This window comes from Lotus japonicus, chromosome 4 (assembly GCF_012489685.1).
Source record: "Lotus japonicus ecotype B-129 chromosome 4, LjGifu_v1.2".
In the NCBI taxonomy this organism is placed as follows: Eukaryota; Viridiplantae; Streptophyta; class Magnoliopsida; order Fabales; family Fabaceae; genus Lotus; species Lotus japonicus.
Genome location: NC_080044.1, coordinates 34,328,689 through 34,348,966, shown reverse-complemented (window position 1 = coordinate 34,348,966; position 20,278 = coordinate 34,328,689). Strand labels below are relative to the sequence as shown.

At 38.8% G+C, this 20,278-nt stretch overlaps 1 protein-coding gene across 1 annotated transcript; it reads right to left on the bottom strand.

Annotated features, from left to right (window-relative positions):
- Window positions 1-17,286: 17,286 nt before the first annotated feature.
- LOC130713486 (L-type lectin-domain containing receptor kinase IX.1-like) lies at window positions 17,287-19,642 on the bottom strand. Its single transcript, XM_057563250.1, has one exon. It carries the CDS (start codon window positions 19,484-19,486, stop codon window positions 17,507-17,509), a length of 1,980 nt encoding a protein of 659 aa, XP_057419233.1. The 5' UTR covers window positions 19,487-19,642; the 3' UTR covers window positions 17,287-17,506.
- Window positions 19,643-20,278: the final 636 nt, after the last annotated feature.

Here is a 20,278-nt window from a genome sequence, read left to right as displayed (position 1 = left end):
CTTAAACTGAATTTAGTCACTCACAATCCCTGTGGTTCGATAATTTAAAACCCGGAGGTATTCGTACACTTGCGAATTGACCAACAGTAATTCAAGAGTTGAATTGTGAACCATATGGTTTGGTGTGGAAAAACAAGTGGGGTTCTTTTTCTTGCTTGGCTGATAGGATTTAAGGTTATTGGTGTAATTAGTTTGGTTATTGGTGGGGACTAGATGTTGCCTCATACAAATAGTTAAGGTGAACTTGGATAAATCGCTGGTGTGAACTTCTTAACACATCTCTCTTTAATTTTCCCATATAACATGTGTATTAGGGTTCTTGATTGAAAAAATTGAACTTTTGGGTTTGTATGTTAATTTTCTAAGAATTGATTCATTATATATGTGATATATGATTGTATGAATCGTACACATGGTTGAATCGGGTATTGACTTCGTTTCTATTGTGGAAATATGAGATTTGCATGATTTTGGTTTTTGGTAATAGATTACCATTCTTCTTTATTAGGGTACGGGGAACGGTAACAATTTACCATTCTCGGTAACAAATTACCGAAAAGTGGGAATCGATGTGGTACCAGATTATGAAAATTTTCTGACTTAGAAATTTTAATACCCCCTCCCTCTAATGTTATCGCCTATTCTGTTGTTTACAATTGGCACAGATCTTAGATGAGTAGGTTATTCTTAGAACAGGGTAGATAACACTTAGAATGGTAACTTCTGGACCATTTTTAGGTGAAGGCTCAAAGATCAATAGATCCCCTTGTTTCTTCGGAGAATATTATGACTTTTGGAAGATTAGTATGAAAATCTTCGTAGAGTCCCGAGATATGGATGTGCGGAATGCTATAGAAGAAGGTACTTCTGTACCGACCATAGTGGTGAAAGGAATGAGTCAACCTAAACATAAGAATCTTTTGAATAATATTATAAGAAAAAGGTGCAATATGATCTTAAGTCTAAGAATATTCTTACATCTGCTCTAGATTTTGATGAGTTCTTTAGAGTTTCAAATTTTACTGCAGCCTAGGAAATGTGGGGTACATTACTAGTTACTGTCGCAACCAAGGTTGTGGCGAAGACTATAAGACCCTACTTTGATGTATGAAATTATTTATTTTTGAATAAATAATAAAGTGTGACTTGCTTATGATTCATGAATTTCTTTGATGTTTTGAAGTGTGAAGTATTATTAATTTGGAAGTGATAATACTTGAGGGCTAGGGTATAATTATATATAAGGTCAAGGATCCCAAGATGAATGAATTTGAGTTGCTTGGAGGCCAAGAAAGAGGGTATGGCCGAGTATAAGAAGGGAGGTGGAGTAGAGGTGGATTGTTTGACTAATTAGCATGAGTTTAGGGAAAATGATGAGGGTTTATGGCTCATGATCAAGGCTGATCAGTTTTTGGACAAGTTATTAAAGGGAAATGAAGTGCCATAAATGCCTTGTCTCAATTCAAAATTTGTGAATTGTGAGTACCCTTGCTTGTGCATGTTTTGGCCGTGGGTTTGAGGGGCAAAAGGGGGATGTTGCTTCAGTTTTGAGAGACCTAATAAGACTGATTAGAAACCTAACCACATGCTCTTATTTGCCTACACAAATTCAGAAGAGAAATAGAAAGAAAACAAGAGAGAAAAAGTGAGTGAGAGTGGCGGCTGGAGAGAAAGAAAGGAGAAGAGAAAAGAGTGAAAGCAAGAGAGGGTAAGGGAGAAAGGAAGAGATCAGGACAAGGCTGAGGTTGCAGCAGGGATAAAGCTCTTCCATTCATCTTTTCCAGAACCAATCCTTCATCCTTCCAAACCCAACATCTAAGGTAAGGGTGGATCTAGTTGGGTAGAGTCTTGCATGCTTAGGACTTGAGTTGGTGATGTTTGTTGCTGTATGTTGTGTGAAGGGCATGGGCTGTTATGTTGCCTTGTGATCATGATGTTTTGCTGCTGAGTTGAGATAAAATGTTGATGCCATGATACTCCTTTAATCATCACTACAATTATCATTTTTTTTCTATGATTTTGCTTGATTAAAATGATTGAAGATTCATATGCTTAGATTTGCCTTTTGTGCTAGAATGGATGGTTATCATGGGTCTGGAAAATTTGGCATGAAATATGATGCATGTTATATGACCCTTGATGCTGGTATATGACTTAGAACCTTTATAATAGAATGGCTAAAACGAAATTGATGGCAAATGCATTCCCTGTCAGATCGGGATGTTACATGTGGTATCAGAGCTTTGGTTGAGAAACCAGAGCATTAGGGTTTTTGGGCACACGAGTTTGAACTCGTTGCTGTTTGTTTTGATGAGTTCTAAGTTTCCGCGGTGAGATTGGGTAGACCTGTTTGCTAAGATGTTTGCTTGGCTGTGAGATTGTCTGTAGTTAGCATCATTTCCGTGATACTTGAGACTAAGTGTTTGAGTATATTTAGATGTTTGAACTCTGAGATCGATTGATGCAATGTCGATCGAAGGAAGAGTGAGCTTTGGATTCCCTTTTGCACCCCAAGGTGTACGCCTATGTGCGTTTGTGTGCACCAATGTTGCTGGTGAAGAAGAAGGATGGGAGGTCCAGACTATGTGTGGACTACCGACAACTCAACAAGGTGACAGTGAAAAATCGTTATCTGATGCCTCGGATAGATGATTTGATGGATCAACTTCGGGGAGCTGTCGTTTTCTCGAAGATAGATTTGAAGTCGGGTTATCATCAGATTCGAGTCAAGGAAGCTGACATTCAGAAGACCGCATTCAGAACTCGATATGGGCATTATGAGTACCTTGTGATGTCGTTCGGAGTTACCAATGCACTTGCTGTATTCATGGATTATATGAACCGTGTGTTCAGACCATTCTTGGACAAGTTCGTGGTGGTTTTCATTGACGACATTCAGATTTACTCGAAGGGTAACGAAGAACATGAGGAGCATCTACGTCAAGTACTAGGAGTATTGCGGGAGAAAGAGTTGTATGCTAATGGTTCCAAATGCGAATTCTGGATGGAAGAGGTTAAGTTCCTAGGTCACGTCATATCAAGTCAGGGTGTGGCTGTTGACCCCAGCAAGAATGAATCGATCATGTCATGGGAACAACCTAAGACAGCAAGCGACGTCAGAAGTTTTGTTGGGCTTGCTGGCTACTACAGACGCTTTGTGAAGGACTATGCAAAGTTGACTTCGTCGTTGACTCAGTTGACAAAGAAGAATCAACCATTTGCATGGACGGAGAAATGTGAAGAGAGTTTTCAGGAGATGAAGAAGCGACTGACTACTGCACCAATACTAGCCTTACCTAAGGAGGGTGAACCATACGACGTTTACTGTGATGCTTCACATAACGGGTTGGGCTGTGTAATGATGCAAGAGAATAAAGTGATTGCTTATGCTTCGCGACACCTGAAGATTCATGAGAAGAACTATCCTACGCATGATTTGGAGTTGGCTGCTATAGTGTATGCTCTCAAGATTTGGAGGCATTACCTGTATGGTAGTACGTTCACGATCTACAGTGATCACAAGAGTCTGAAGTACTTGTTTGATCAGAAGGATCTGAATATGAGGCAGCGCAGGTGGATGGAATTTCTACAAGACTATGAGTTCGCTCTACAGTATCATCCGGGGAAAACCAATGTTGTAGCTGACGCTCTTAGTCGAAAGGTTATACGTGTATCCTCGTTGATGGTCAAAGAGTTAGAACTATTGGAGGCATTCCGAGATCTGAGCTTGGATGTTAAGCTCGCGCCACGAAAGTTGTGCTTTGGAATGGTGATGGTGTCGAGTGGACTCTTGGATGAGATAAAGTCGAAGCAAGAGACCGACGAAGGATTGATTGAGTGGCGCAAACTTGTTACTCAAGGAAAGGCACCGGAATTCACTATCGGAAATGATGGTCTTTTACGTTGCAAGGGACGAGTTTGTGTACCCAATGACGCAACTATGAGGAGGTTGATCTTGGATGAAGGCCACAAGAGCAGGTTGAGCATTCATCCGGAAATGAATAAGATGTATCAAGACTTGAAACTTCATTTCTGGTGGCCTGGGATGAAGAAACAAGTAGCTGAGTATGTGTCAATATGCTTGACTTGTCAGAAGGCTAAGGTGGAACATCAGAAGCCAGCAGGGAAACTACAATCATTGGATGTCCTTGAGTGGAAGTGGGACAACATCTCTATGGACTTCGTGACGGCGTTGCCCCTAACACGAAGGAGATTTGATGCAATATGGGTAGTGGTTGATCGATTGACGAAGACTGCTCACTTCGTGCCGATCAATCTAAACCACAAAGTGGAGAAGCTAGCAGAGATCTACATCGCTGAGATTGTACGACTGCATGGTGTGCCGTCTATCATTGCGTCGGATAGAGACCCGAGGTTTACCTCACGTTTCTGGGGAGCTTTGCAGCAAGCTTTGGGAACCAAGTTCAGATTGAGTTCCGCTTATCATCCACAGACGGATGGGCAAACCGAGAGGACTATCCAATCCTTGGAGGATTTGCTACGAGCTTGTGTGCTAGATCATCAGGGAAGCTGGGATGAGTTTTTGCCGCTGATTGAGTTCACCTACAACAATAGTTTTCATGCGAGCATAGGGATGGCACCTTACGAAGCTTTGTATGGTCGGAGGTGTCGTACGCCCATGTGCTGTGTAAGGCCCGAGTTTTAGGCTTATGTTAAGTGAATAAACTTTTTATTCACGATTAGGGTTGATGTAATGTGAAGGGAAACCTGAACGAAAGTTTATTAAATGAAATATATTTATGAAGGAGAAAGTTCAGGAAAAGTTCAAGGATTTCATTATGATCGATAAAAGTTATAGCACGAACGTTTTACGCTTAAACCTAGGTCAGAAACCCTAGTATATAGCTAATTTTCACTTTTAGGCACGCTGGCAGTTAATTCCAAAAATCTTCAGAGAAATGTTAGAATTTCTCTTCTTCCATATATAACAATCGTTTCGAGGCGAAACTCTAGGATCTACGAACGTCCGATTCCAATCATCGGAAGTTTGCCGAAACCGAATCCCTGGTATTTCAAAACCCTAGAATTTCCCGACTTTGAGGACTTTATCTATTCAGAGCTTCAAATGAATATTCCACACGCGTACACCCATTTCTCTTGATGATTTCAATCTTTCTTCAGAAGGAAGTTTTCCATTCCGACATTCGAGGCAAAAAGCAACTTATCGGGTAAAATAGTTTTACACCGACTTTGCACCGACTTTGCATTAGTTGCCAAAAATACAAGGAGACATCTTCTTAGCTTGGGAATTCCTTTGCCAAAACCTATCTTAGAATTCATGGAGAATGACGCCGGAAAAATCGGATTCGCGAAACTTTCATTTTCCCGCGAATTTCCACCTTCTATATATAGCAAACAAAGGAAGAAAAAACACAATTTTCCTCCATTTTCTCTCCTCTAAACCGCGGCCAAGAACAAGGAAGAAGGAAGAAGAGTTTTTCTTCATCGTTTGCTTGATCGTCGATCAATCAGTTGCTACTTCAAGGTTTCGAGGTATAGTCGCTAATCCTTACCTCCGATCGCTTTTTCCATAGCTTTTCTGTAGAGTTTCCTGAGCGGATAGTTTATGGGTTTTTGCAAAACTATCCTGAATCTTTCATTTCTGATTCTAAACCTCTTCTATGTATGCCCAAGATCACTTCTGCCGGATTAGATTTTCCGTTATGTCGCCGGAATTCCGCCGGAATCAATTTGAACCTAAAATACCCATTTTATGTAGTTTTTGAGTAAAGTTCCAACCTCTAGGCTGAAAACTATCGCCTTAGCTTAGTGCTAGTAGGATTAGTTGTCATAAACGTCGTTGGTGACGTCCCTGCAAAATTTTATTTTTGGGATTTCAGTTTTGAAAATCCTAAGTTAAAAATCATGACCAAAATACCCCTGCGACAGTTTTTGATCCGATAATTTTTCCGAGTTCAGAATACCCTTAGTTACGGCTTATGAAAGCATAGGAACCAAGTTTGATCGAAGAAAAATCGAACCCTACAATTACCTATAGTGGCCGAGAGCTATAAGGGGGGAGGAGGAAATTTCCTTTTCCGAAAACTTGTCTTTTCGCGCTAGATTATCGTACCTTAGAGTATAGATTACTTCGAGTAACCTTAGTAAGTATCGATAGCTTAGTTTCCGATAGATTCTGATTGATTTTTTGTGGTTTTGTTCTAAAGGTGATTTTGAGGAATTTCCTGAGGATCAACACCTTGCTTGTGAAGAAGAGTTTGAAGTTTTTGCTGGAGAACCTTCAGGTGAGGGCTTCTCACTGAATCTCTAGTTAATGCTTAGGGTCGATATTTCGACATTGTTTACTGTTTATGCACTGAGATTGTGTGTGATTGAAAATGTTTTCTGAGGCTTCGGCTGACAATGTAGATGATTCATCTACTGAATGTTTTTGAAGATTGACTTACATGCTATGTGCTATGTGGGTAATCTAGGATGTGTGGTGCATGCTTTATATGCTAAGTGCTAAGTGTTTATGACGCGATTTATTGATATATGACATGTTGTTGATTGTGATGATTTAAATATGCTTTACACTGAAAATCTGAGATTCTGAATGGTGAGAATAGCGGGCAGGTCATGCCGATTTTATTTTGAGAGTTTTGAGAAAGTTTGATAGGACGAACGAGGTTCGGGCCTTGTATAGGGTTTATGGATCGAGACATTCTCTGGAGTCATTTGGGGATTCGAAGATCCCGAGAACTTATAGGAATTGCGATAAGACTAAAAAGGATATTATTTTGAAAAGAAAATTCATAAGACATTAAACAACCTCTAAATCTTTAAGTAAGGGTAATAATCTCGAAAGGAGGCTTTGGATGAAAATCATAGTATGGAAAACGAGAAGTGTCGTTGGATCCAAGTGTTGAGTCCGTTGGTTGTTGTGCTGTTGGAGCAGCGATGTTGTTGGGCTATCCTGGGGATAAGTCCGGGGAACCGTTAGTTCCCGAGTATGTGATACTCTTGTGCTGTTGGAGCAGCGATGTTGTTGGGCTATCCTGGGGATAAGTCCGGGGAACCGTTAGTTCCCGAGTATGTAATACTCTTGTGCTGTTGGAGCAGCGATGTGTGTTGTGAAGTGTGTCTTTTGTCGCAGAATCGACTTTGCCTTAGGGTAAGATTTTAGAGACTTTAAGTTACCTAGAACACGTGGCGACGTGTCGAGTGAGATCGGAGACGTTGGTTGACTAATCATCCTGCATTCATGCAACATTAATGGGGTATTAACACAGGACGTACTCTGGACCTCGTCGGATTCCAAAATGGTCATAAGACCCGGATTTCCGTGATAGAGCGTCTGTAGACGTCTCTTGTAGCAGACCGAAATGGCAGACCTACGGGTTACGGCTGATCTGACTACCGTTGTTGTTGGAGTAAGAGGCACGCGGGCCGAAATGGCACCACCGTGGCTGGTGAAGGGCTGATCCGTTGATGTCCATCCGTTCCGGATTGCATATTGGTTGACTGGGTTAACCTGCATACATATCATGCAACATGCATACTAATTTAGTTGTTGAGTGTGATTGCTATTTGATTATCTTACTTGTAACATGCTAAGTGTTATTATTGCGTTCATGTTATTGTGGAACATGCAACCCTAGGAATGATATCTTTAGCTATAAGCCTAAGTGGCTATCTATTATTTGTACCTATTGGGTTTATTATCTACATAGTTCTTTAGAGTTGACCCTCGCGTCTTCTGTGTGTGTTTTGGCGGACAACGCCTTTTGTCAGATGAACATTGCGGATTGGTTCGCAATGGTCCACCCTTCGGGGGGGATTAGGTACGAGATGATCGACCAGGACGACCCCGGGTCGTGGGTGGTTGACCCCGCGAGCCACCGAGCGACGTATTCGGGGCGTATCATGGAGGACCACGTGGATAGTGGAGGACTCTTGAGGTCAGGAGTGTTGAGGCGATGCTCTATCAGCTTCAACTTGCCACCGGGCGTTCACTGTGGACCAGGTCTTGGAGGAGCACCGCCGCCACCGTCATCTTCAGAGGAGGAGGATTCCTCAGAGGAGATTCCAGTGGGAGTGCCTTCGGCAGGGTCTAGTGCACCCTCCGTTGCGATCATTGATGATCAGGGTTCGGGCCCTAAGCCCGTGAGTCCAGCATCGGAGAGCGTTGCAGGAGCGAGGGGAGGACGGATAGGGTTGATAGACTTGGTCGTTCTGGATTCTGATTCAGACGACGATCATGCTAGCACATAGTTTTGAGTGTTGGTATGAGCTCCTCGAGTTAGGATTAGTGTAGGAGTAGAGTTTTAGCTCTGACAGTCTTGCTTCATTTGTTACTTAGGGGACAGGGTAGATCCGCCTATAGCTTTTTGTGTGGTTTCCTTACGGGAATCACAGAGAGTTGGTTGGACTTAGGAGGTCTTATTTTCAGGCCATTGGGTCAGCTGATTCTCAGTTTTGAGGGATGGTGTTGCGGGCACTTCACCCTTTTCATTTGGTTTGTATATATTGCCTACGGGCATTGCACTTTTCTTTCCGTCACTGGAGGTTACTCGTGACGAGGTTGTTACTTACAGCGGGGGCTGTTTATATATTGTATATTAGTTTTATTACTTTTCGCATTTGGGTTTTATTTAATTCAGTCTTGTCTTAGTTATTATCAAAAAAAAAATATTCACGTTTTTCCGCATTAAGTTTACTTTTGGTTACTAAAGTGACGCCACCGAAATCGGGGTGTTACATGCTGGCATCAAGACGGTAAGAATCTGGTCATTGGACCGGAGCTGGTTTAATAAACTACAGAAGAGGTGAAGCGGATCCAGGAAAAGATGAGGATTTCGCAAAGTCGTCAGAAAAGCTACGCCAACAATCGAAGAAAGGAGCTAGAATTTCAAGCTGGAGATCATGTCTTCTTGCGGGTTACCCCGATGACAGGTGTCGGAAGGGCGACCAAGTCGAAGAAGCTTACTCCAAAGTTCATTGGACCGTACCAGATTACGGAGCGAGTTGGACCAGTGGCATATAGGATCGCATTACCGCCATTCCTATCCAACATTCATGATGTGCTTCATGTGTCGCAACTGCGGAAGTACATGGCTGATGACTCTCATGTGATTGAACCTGATGACATTCAGCTAAAGGATGATCTTACGATGACGATGCCACCCATCAAGATCGTCGATAGGGGCACCAAACGCTTGAGGAACAAGGAGGTATCCTTGGTGAAGGTCGTTTGGAATCAAGCGACAGGCGATGCTACATGGGAACTAGAGAATAAGATGCGGGAGTCACATCCCGATTTGTTTATAAACTCTTAAGTTTCGAGGGCGAAACTATTTTTAAGGAGGGTGGTATTGTAACACCCTACTTTGATGTATGAAATTATTTATTTTTGAATAAAAAATAAAGTGTGACTTGCTTATGATTCATGAATTTCTTTGATGTTTTGAAGTTTGAAGTATTATTAATTTGGAAGTGATAATACTTGAGGGCTAGGGTAAAATTATATATAAGGTCAAGGATCCCAAGATGAATGAATTTGAGTTGCTTGGAGGCCAAGAAAGAGGGTATGGCCGAGTATGTGAAGGGAGGTGGAGTAGAGGTGGATTGTTTGACTAATTAGCATGAGTTTAGGGAAAATGATGAGGGTTTATGGCTCATGATCAAGGCTGATCAGTTTTTGGACAAGTGATTAAAGGGAAAGAAGTGTCATAAATGCCTTGTCTCAATTCAAAATTTGTGAATCGTGAGTACCCTTGCTTGTGCATGTTTTGGCCGTGGGTTTGAGGGGCAAAAGGGGGATGTTGCTTCAGTTTTGAGAGACCTAATAAGACTGATTAGAAACCTAACCACATGCTTTTATTTGCCTACAGAAATTCAGAAGAGAAAAAGAAAGAAAACAAGAGAGAAAGAGTGAGTGAGAGTGGCGGCTGGAGAGAAAGAAAGGAGAAGAGAAAAGAGTGAAAGCAAGAGAGGGCAAGGGAGAAAGGAAGAGATCAGGACAAGGCTGAGGTTGCAGTAGGGATAAAGCTCTTCCATTCATCTTTTCCAGAACCAATCCTTCATCCTTCCAAACCCAACATCTAAGGTAAAGGTGGATCTAGTTGGGTAGAGTCTTGCATGCTTAGGACTTGAGTTGGTGATGTTTGTTGTTGTATGTTGTATGAAGGGCATGGGTTGTTCTGTTGCCTTGTGATCATGATGTTTGGCTGCTGAGTTGAGATGAAATGTTGATGCCATGATACTCCTTTAATCATCACTACAATTATCATTTTTTTTCTATGATTTTGCTTGATTAAAATGATTGAAGATTCATATGCTTAGATTTGCCTTTTGTGCTGGAATGGATGGTTATCATGGGTCTGGAAAATTTGGCATGAAATATGATGCATGTTATATGACCCTTGATACTGGTATATGACTTAGAACCTTTAGAATAGAATGGCTAAAACGAAATTGATGGCAAATGCATTCCCTGTCACATCGGGATGTTACAAAGACAGCGCACAAGAAAAGGATATAAGTATCAGAAGGATCGCCACCAATGTTTTTATATGGGAACACTAAAAAATCCAAAAGATGAACTACAAACCAGATATCATGTTCGGAAGTCTAATACGTATAGGGAATGTATTAGCGCCCACAACGCTCGTCATAAGACAGTACCTAAGAGTAATTATACAAGATTTCTTAGCTTTGAAAGGTATTTAGTTGTAGGCTACCCTATTTTCTATTATTTTTCCTTTTAATTTTTATGTACTTAATTTACTTACCTAAAAGAAATATTTACAGTTCGGCTCAACAAGCTTTTAAAGCTTGCACCTACGCATACCCCTAGTGCAATGGGGAACTCAGAACCACGCAGTTCTACAGAAAGAGACTGGATATTTTTTGTGTTTTTATTTTATTCTTTTTTAGGGCGTTTATTTGAATAAAACTTAATCTATGAAATTATCTTGAAGAAAGTTTTTTATTTTGGGGTGTTTGTCGAGCTTAATATTCAGGCCTGCGTATTCTCTATGAAGAGACATCAAGGCTATTTAGTTCTAAATATTAAAAGGGAGAAATTGATTGGGTTGCCTCACGAGGGTATTCTCGCTACTACATACCTTTATTTAAAAGGTCAAGGCTTACATAGTTTTAGAGAGTTAAATGGAGAATTTTTTTTAATTTTGAAAATGATTTATTTCCTTTAAAAGGTGTTTTTTACATAATGTTTATTTTAAAGAAATTTTATTTCTTAAAATTTTATGAGTTTTATATAATTGGTGTTTTTAAGATGAAAATTGAATTGGGTGGGACTCAGGATGACTAAGTATACAATAAGTACAACGCTCTGGTTTATTATGTTAAATTATTTAAGACATTACATTGTTTGAAAATATTTAGGACTAATTCAACTTTCTGGTTCAAGTAGGTGTTACGACAGAGGCCCTTGGGTGCCTCATGAAGATTTGTTTCCTGAAATTGATTCTCATATTTGTTAAACCAGTATCGACGTGATGATGACTGATAGGGAGAGGACACCCTCCGAGTTCCTATTCCCAGAAGTCTTGTCCTTTGGTTGTGAGCTTTCTATTGGTGTAGGGTTGCTGTGTTTCCCGCCTTCTAGAAGGTGCTATATGGAGGATGCTCCGAGTGTTTGCCACACTGCTGGGGTTAAGGAAGAGACTATTGCTTCGCCTCATAAGTAAAAGCCTCAATGCCTAGGTTAGTTGAAAAGTTTGGTAGGAACAAGAAGGATCTAGATGACTACAGGTTGGAGCGTATCAGAAGGCTTGTCTTCTTTAGAGGCACACGAAGGGAATAAGTTGATGCTTTTGCTGGTGGAGTTTTTATAGCCTCAATACCTTATGAGTAGATCGAGGAATACTCTCTTATTAGGAAAACGCCTGGGCTTGACGTATGATTGTAATGCTATTTCTTTGAACCAGATTGCAGCCTAGATTCAAGTGTGCAAACATCCTTAGGGATGGTGGTTGGGTGGTTTCTTCTTGATCTGATTTATTGGTTTTTTTGGGGTTGAGTCTTGGGAGGCTTCTTGTTAGCTATGCTGGCTCCTGCCTTTTTGATCTTTCGGGTGTGATTGCTATGGGGTATAGTATGGTTGTTTCATTTTCTTTTATCGGGTTGGTTGTATAGACTGGTCTTGGAGGCTTGTTTGAACGGGGTTGGCTCTATTTGGCTGTTGGGACTAATTTGACCATTAACATATTTTAAAGTTGTTGAATTTATAATTAATTTGGTAACTTATATAAATAAGTTTGTATTTTAGAATTGAATTGAATAAGCTCCAATCACATATTCTTTTCTTACTAATAAAAAAGGAAAAAAAAAACCATATTGGGCCGAAAGAGTCAAAAGACCCACCAGACAAGAGAACTAGGACAGCAATAATAAGAAAGCTTAGATGGCTAGCATATGAGAAATTGGCATATTGACCAAAAAAAAAAAAAATTGGCACAAAAATTTAAATAATAAAGAAAAACAAAATCCACTTACAATATTAAATATTACTGTAGTTGAATAATAATATTTTTTTTTCAAAAAGAGGATACGATTGTTAAAAAGTGATTAAAAGATTAGAAAGACACTAACCACATCTCTCTCCCTCACACACTCTCACATTTCTCCTTCTCTCTGATTCACCTTTCTGTTTCTGATGCAAATCTTAGCTTAAAAAAGTTTTTTTATTCTGTAATTTGTGATTTAAGCCTTAAGGGACTGGTTCTCAATGCTGGTGTTTCATTTATCTAATGGTTAGCTTCCTGTTTTCTTGTTTCTGCTCAACAAATGTTGATGTTTGTGTTCGATATAAAAGAAATAGCAAGAGTAAACGCATTTCTGTTTGACAACTTCTACATTTTTAACAAGAATAAGGTGAATCCACACAAGAATAGGAAGAAAAACCAGATGAAGCAGAGAAATCAACCTTAGCATTTTTAATAGAGAAGGATCGAATAAATACCTCTTGTTAGCCAACAAGATCCGAAATATCCCAAGCTAAGAGGAGAAGAATTTCTTTTTAAAAGGGAAGAGTGTTCTGACTTCTGAGTATGATTTTCAGCGCACACTCCCTAGGTGAGAATCATAATGTTTGGAGGTCTCTCCTATGTATGATGAAGGGTCCATTTAAAGGGGAGAGGACTTCATTTATGGACCCAATTTGGAGACACATCATCTTTTTTGAAATAGACACATCATCAGCAGCGAAAAAAAAGTATTGATTTTCCTTTTGTTTGTTTTTTTTTTCCTTAATGAGGGAACAATAAAAATATGGTAAATGGGCCAATTTGATAGAAACAAGGCCACTTTTTATTACAAGACCAAACTAACTCATTTGATTATTAGCAACAAAAAGAGCTTTTGGTATTTTAATTTTGTATCCCTTTTGTTCAGATGAAGAATAAACAAATTCAAATTAAGACTAAGGTACCGTTTGACTCGACTTTTTTACAGCTTAAAAGTCACTTACAGCATTTTCAATATAAGGTTCTTAATTATTATTTTTGAGTTAAGAACTAAGAATTGAGTTCTTAACCACTGGTGATGATGACTTGGAGTTCTTAGTTCGTAAAAATAAGAACTAGGTTCTTCTATAATAAGTTTTACTTTTTGAGTTGTTAGTATAAAAAATTAATTTTTTCTCACTCATTCATTTATAAGTAAAATTAAAAATAAAGCTAAAGTTATTTGGTAATTTTCATATTTTTACATCTTAAATGTACTTTTTAAGCTAAAAGTTGTTTTATCAATAATTTTTTTCAAATCACACATACATGAAACTCAGAATGTGGCCGCACCACAGAGACATTACACCTTCTCCTTGGGAGTTGGGTTTGGCACCCCACCTATGGGGCTTGGCACCCCACTTTATCAAATACGGAATTTAAAGTTCCGTATTCTCCATATTGAATACGGAACTTAAAATTTCGTACTGTATTTAAACATGCGTGTTACATTTTCAACCACTCATTATATACTAAAACAGATACGAAATTTTATTTTCCGTATTGATACGGAAATTTAAATTCCGTATCTGTTTTAGTGGGGTGCAAAGCCTAAGGGGTGAGGCTCCAAACCCAACTCCCCTTCTCCTTCCTTGTTTCTACTACAACTTTCACACACTCATCGCCCCGACTTCTCCCTTACTTCGAAACGCTACCCCACTCACACCATGCCGCATCCCATCTAGTTTCGCCACGCTGAATTGTTTCCCATCTCGTCTCACCCTGTTGCAATCTCACTGCCCAAACTCAGAACTGTCATCCTCCATCATCATTCCCCAACTTCTGTCAGCAAGCTGCACTCAAGGTTCCCTACCTCTCTCCCACACTCTCCTTTTTCCCATATTCCCTTTGTTTCCATCTCTGTCGCCTCTTGATTCAATCTTTATTTTGGATGTTGAACATGGCAACAATTGAATCCCCTGTACATCCCTTGCAAAATTTACACGGCAACAAATTGAGCTCAAGTTTTATCAAATTTACAGAGAAACTAGAAACTGCCAAATTAGGGTCTGTTTGTTTGCAGTTTTCAAAGGTTTTAAAAAACAACAGTTCCTATTTTTCAGTTTTTAAAACTAAAAAACCAAAACAGCTAAAAGATGTTTTCATTTTTTGTTTTTAGTTTTCAGATATCAGTTTTCTAAATGATGGAAAACATGTCATTCAAACTGTTTTCTTCTTCTAAAAAATTTTGTTAAGTTTTTGAAAACTATTTTAAAAACTGAAGAAAAAAAACTGCAATCAAACAGACCCTTTAGTAACCTAAGCACATGTTTAATATTGAAATTGGAAGCTGTCAAATTGGTAAACAGGGAAGATAAGCAAAGAGAGAGAGAGAGAGAGAGAGAGAGAGAGAGAGAGAGAGAGAGAGAGAGAGAGAGAGAGAGAGAGAGAGAGAGAGAGAGAGAGAGAGAGAGAGAGGAGGAGGAGGATAGATGTTGAGGAAGGACTAGCCCCTTCTTATGGAGGTCTCGTGACGACGACAGCCGAATTCCGAATGTGTGCGGTGCGGTGGTCAGAGTGCGGCGCAACGAGAAGCGTGAGCTTGGCCAAAAAACGAATCGTTTAGCAGGAAAAAACAACAAAGATTAATAAGTTACTTTAAAGTAAAAAGCTCCTCTCCCTAACTTTTTTCTAAAAAGTTACTTATTTCTATTTCTGTCATAAAAAATAAGTTACTTAAAATTTTAGATCTTTTTAAAAATTGTGTTTGGCCCAGCTTTAGCTTAAAAGTAAAAAAAAAAAGTCAGGTCAAACACTACCTAAAACTAAAACAAAAAGTTCGAATAAAATCAGATGCTGATGATTAACCATAAGGGAACCGAGAAAGTTAAAAGATATATGCTCAATACCATTTCCCTAGAGTATGGGATGTTTAAAATGAATACGAGAGAGAGTTTCCTAGAACTACAAAAATTGTTCACCCACTTGACTAACCACTTGATTGCTCTTGATAATTGTTTACTAATAATTATTTGAATTTGAAAAATCTTTGATCTTTGACTAGAGTTTGACAACCAAAGGTGACCGCTATATCCGAAAAGAAAAGTCTATCCAAAATGGCATTGGCGGCATTGTCTGGCAAACTACAAGAGCATGAATTGAAGTTACACTGTTTGAAACAAAGTGAAGAACTTGATAGTAAGAAGACTATCTCCCTCAAAGGAAAAGTTGATACTTTTGATGACTCACAAAGTGATGACTTCTTAGAGGATGAAGATGATGAAAATTTCACTTTGCTTGTGAAAAAGTTTAGCAAGTCCTTGAGGAAGAACAAAGCTAGGAATTCCACACAACTTAAAAATTTCACTAAGAAGAATGATGCTCCTACAACAAGTAACAACTTTACATGTTTTGAATGTGGAAAGTATGTGCACATTAAAGTTCATTGTCCTTCTCTTCATAAGAAAAATGAATTCAAATCTAAGAATTAGAAGAAGAGGAAAAAGAGCTTACATTTCATGGGAAGGCAATGAGTTGAGTTCTACCTCAAGTTTGAAAAGAGAAAAGAAAGTTGCACATCTATCATTGATGGCTTCCCCAGTAGTGATAATGACGAGGTAAGCGATTCCAACTCTAAACCTTATTATGCTGAATTGCAAAATAATTTTGATGAATTGCATGAAGAATGTGTACGACTCTCTAGAATTTGTGCTAAACAAAAGAGTGCTATAAATTTCCTTGAAAGTAGAAATAAGTTGATTCCAAATGAATTGAGTGATGCTAAACTTAAATGCAATGAAAATAATGCTTGCATGAAATGTTAACCATGTCCATCACTTGAATCTAAAATTGATGAGCTGAACAATCTTGTTTCCAATTATGAATAAGGTACACATGACTTGGATGATATGCTTAGTAAAAAAAAGATATGCTAATGATAGAAGTGGTCTTGATTATTCTTTTTAAGCCTACTAAAAGAATGTTCTTTGTACCATCTATTAATGCACTGAGTAAAAATAAGGCTACCTTTATTCCACCTAGAAAACCACGTTATAAGAAACTCACATGCTTTTATTGTAATCAAGTAGGTCACACACCCAATGCTTGTTATGTTACATTACATGGTGTGCCGAAAGGCGAGTATGTGTGTAGGAAAAATGCAACTATCCCTAATGATAACCCCAAAGGACCAAATGAACCTTGCATACCTAGAAAAAACAATTAACTCTCTTTTGTAGGTGTGCTTGATAGCCCAATGCGAGTCATATGGATATTGGTTCTTCAAGGCACATGGCCGGCTACAACAACAAAGGAAGTTATTTTTTAATTAGTAAGGTTGGTAAGTTTCATGGTATAATTCATGATGTGGTGCTTATATAAGGTTTTAAAAATCTATTGCTATTAAAGTAATGTTGATCATTACAATGATATCATTTGTTAGGGCTATAGATATCACATTGGTTAAATTTGATGATCTTAATATGATAGGCTTAAGTAAATATTTGAACCACGTTGATAATACTCTAAAACAAGAGCATACGAGAAAAAGAAAACACAAATATAAACTTAGTGTTTTCAGGTGCTACTACTTTGTGTTTTTTGTGTGTTGAAACAAGGAGCTTGTGATCAAAATATATAGCCTTGGACTCTCTCATTCTTCACTATTCTAAGCTATGAGATTTCTCCAAGCATTCTTTGATCTTCATTAGCAATGTGGGACTTACATTGCAATCAACCCAATACCGTATACTTAAGAATGTGATATTATAATTTGTTGATACACATGCATAATCGGTTAAAATCTTTACTAAACCTCTGTCAAAAGAATCATTTTATAAAATTAGATGGGGCTTGGTATTCTTGATGTGTGTAAAATACAACTTTATTTCACTCCTTTCTCACTCGGTGTTTACAAAATACCACATTGTTTCAATCTGATAGTTTATCATGGGGGCACTATTGTACATGACAAGAGATTTGAAAGTTTGCACATAGTCGTGAAAAAAAAAAGTTTTGCAATCATAAATCACAAGTCCAATACAAGACTTTTATCAAAAAATAAAATCATTTCTATGCTACAATAGAGATTTTCTGGACCCTGCAGACAATGATGAGTAGGTGGAAGATCCATTGGTTGTACTTGAGATTCCTGATGTAGTGTATGAGAATTTGCACATCTCCATGGGAGGTGCATAGTACATTGGCACAGGCAACTTTGATGGAAGACTAGGCAAAGGAGCTTCAAAATTGAGGACACTTATCACTTGCCTAATAGAGGGCCTCATGGTATGATCTGGATGACAACACCACAGGCCAACTATCATCAAGCATTCAATTTGCCTCCCATCAAATCCCCAATTCAACTCCTCATCAGCTGCTTCACCTAGCTTCCCTTTTCCATAGAGCTCCCAAACCCACTCCACAAGCCTAACTTTACCAGGCTCTTGTTTTAAGTCAACTGGTCTTCTACCACATGTGATTTCAAGTGCAACAACACCAAAGCTGTAAACATCAGATTCCTTGCTTGATTTCCCAGTTGTGACACACTCTGGAGCTAGATACCCCATTGTCCCAGCCAAAACAGTGGTTTGAGAGCCAAGTTCATGATCTACCAGCCTTGCAAGACCAAAGTCACCCAACTTGGCATTGAAATTTGCATCGAGCATTATATTACTTGACTTAATATCTCTATGCACCACACACTGTTCCCACTCTTCATGAAGATAAAGAATGGCTGATGCCAAACCCAGGGCTACCTTGTACCTTATTGTCCAAGTAAGCATGACTTTGTTTTTAAATAGATGAAAATCAAGGCTTCCATTAGGCATGTATTCATAAACAAGAAGAAGCTCTCCTTGCTCATGACACCACCCTAACAGTTGAACCAAATTTCTGTGTCTCACCCTGCTGATTACTCTTACTTCTGATATGTATTCCTTTTTCCCTTGTTTTGATCCTTTTGAAACCCTCTTCACCGCCACTTCGAGGTTGGATTTTCCAAGAGCACCTTTGTAAACACCTCCAAATCCACCTTCTCCAAGCTTTCCTGCCTCATCAAAGCCCTTTGTTGCATTGCTTAGTTCCTTGTAGGTGAACCTTTTAGGACCAGCTTCTCTCTCAAATTCATCATCCATAGAAGCATCAAAATCTTCCCCTTTTGGCCCATTTCTTTTCCTCCAAAAGATGAACCATAGCAGACCCATAACACAAGTTAAAGAGCCAAAACCAGCACTTATTCCAACTCCTATTTCAACCTTGTTGTTTTTCCCACCACCATTATTATCCAAACTTGAATTGAATGACCAAGAACGTATGTTATGTAACTCAATCCACTGACCCGTGGCGGCGGAGAATCCAATCCTAACAAATTCTGGCAGAACCTCCCTCAAATCAATAACATGCCAAAGACTAGAATTGCCGCTAAACTTTGGATTGTTGGCATAAGTAAGAAACACAGAGAGATTCTTTGAGGTAGCATTATATGATATCCAAGTATTACCAACTCTCCCGTTTCTCATGCTGCTATTCCAAGTCACATTCTCAACCGATTCGATGGAATTAACATTAATTCCAACATGATTCGAGCTTGGATCCCAGTCATTCTTGAAACTGTCAAACTCAACTGCAACTATTTGATTCTTGCTAGTGTTCAATGCTGATTCCTCGCTGAACAGACCAAGGAACCCACCAGCTGAGTTGTTTGGGATTGAAGATTGAAATGGAGCAATGAAGAAGGATAAGCCATCACCGTATCGCGATTCATTAACAGATTTCATGACAAATGAAAAATGGGTGGTGAAATCTGCTAGCTCATTTGTTTCTCTGTCCCAAAGCTTCACAGGTTGGTCGAACGAGGCTCGACCAACGCTTCTTGTGATCGGGCCATCGAGCTGGTTCTTTGTGAGCTGCAGAACATCGTTTGAGGAAAAGGCATCACCCTCGAAATGTATTAGATAAAGGTTTGGTTGGAAAGTGGTGTAGTTGAAGGAAATTGAGTCTACTGTGTTGAAGAGTGCGTAGGAACAACATGTGAAGATGATGAATATTGGAAACATGGTGTTTTGAGTTTGGTTACAGCATGAAGCAGAGGTGAAGAAAGTTATGGCTGTGAGGAACAGGAGAAAGAGAAGCAGAGAATGGTGATGGTGGAGTACCCAAAGACTGGCTCAACTATATGCAACGTTGAATCCCAAGCTTTATCAATTAAATTGATTTAATTAATAATCATGACATATTCATCTCCTGAACTGTTCTTGTTGCAATAGTTACATTGGTGCTTTCTACAAAATAGGATTTTTCTGTTGTTTGATAATAAATTTAGTTTTACCATTAGACCAAACAATAACATTATTGTTCCATGGACTTAGGTAGCTTCGATTTCATAGTTTGACTGGAATTACTTCACTGATTTTTCTACTCTCGGTTTATTCTTCGTATGCTAGTTAAGCAATGTTTAGTAGAGTACTCGCGTAAATGCCACTATTTTGAGATTTTTTTGTTTATCTGACTCATTTATGTGATTTCAAGAGAACATTAACTATGTTATGCCAATTTTACTTCTAAAGAAAAATCGAAGAATCAAAATTTGTAAGAGAGATAAAATTTATATTAGGAAATTGGAAGCAATTTAAAAAAAAGAACATTAATATTACCTCTCCATACATGTGTCAAAACCTTAAATTAACATATATAAACAAAAGTAGGGAATAACTCATAGATAATAAGAACTATCACTATTTCTGAAGCTTACAAGAAATTTCTTCTTTTTTGTTTTAACATTTGGTACAACAACTTCTGCAAGGGTGCTTGATTGTGTGACTAAATACGTGAAAAGTTTTGAGGAGTGA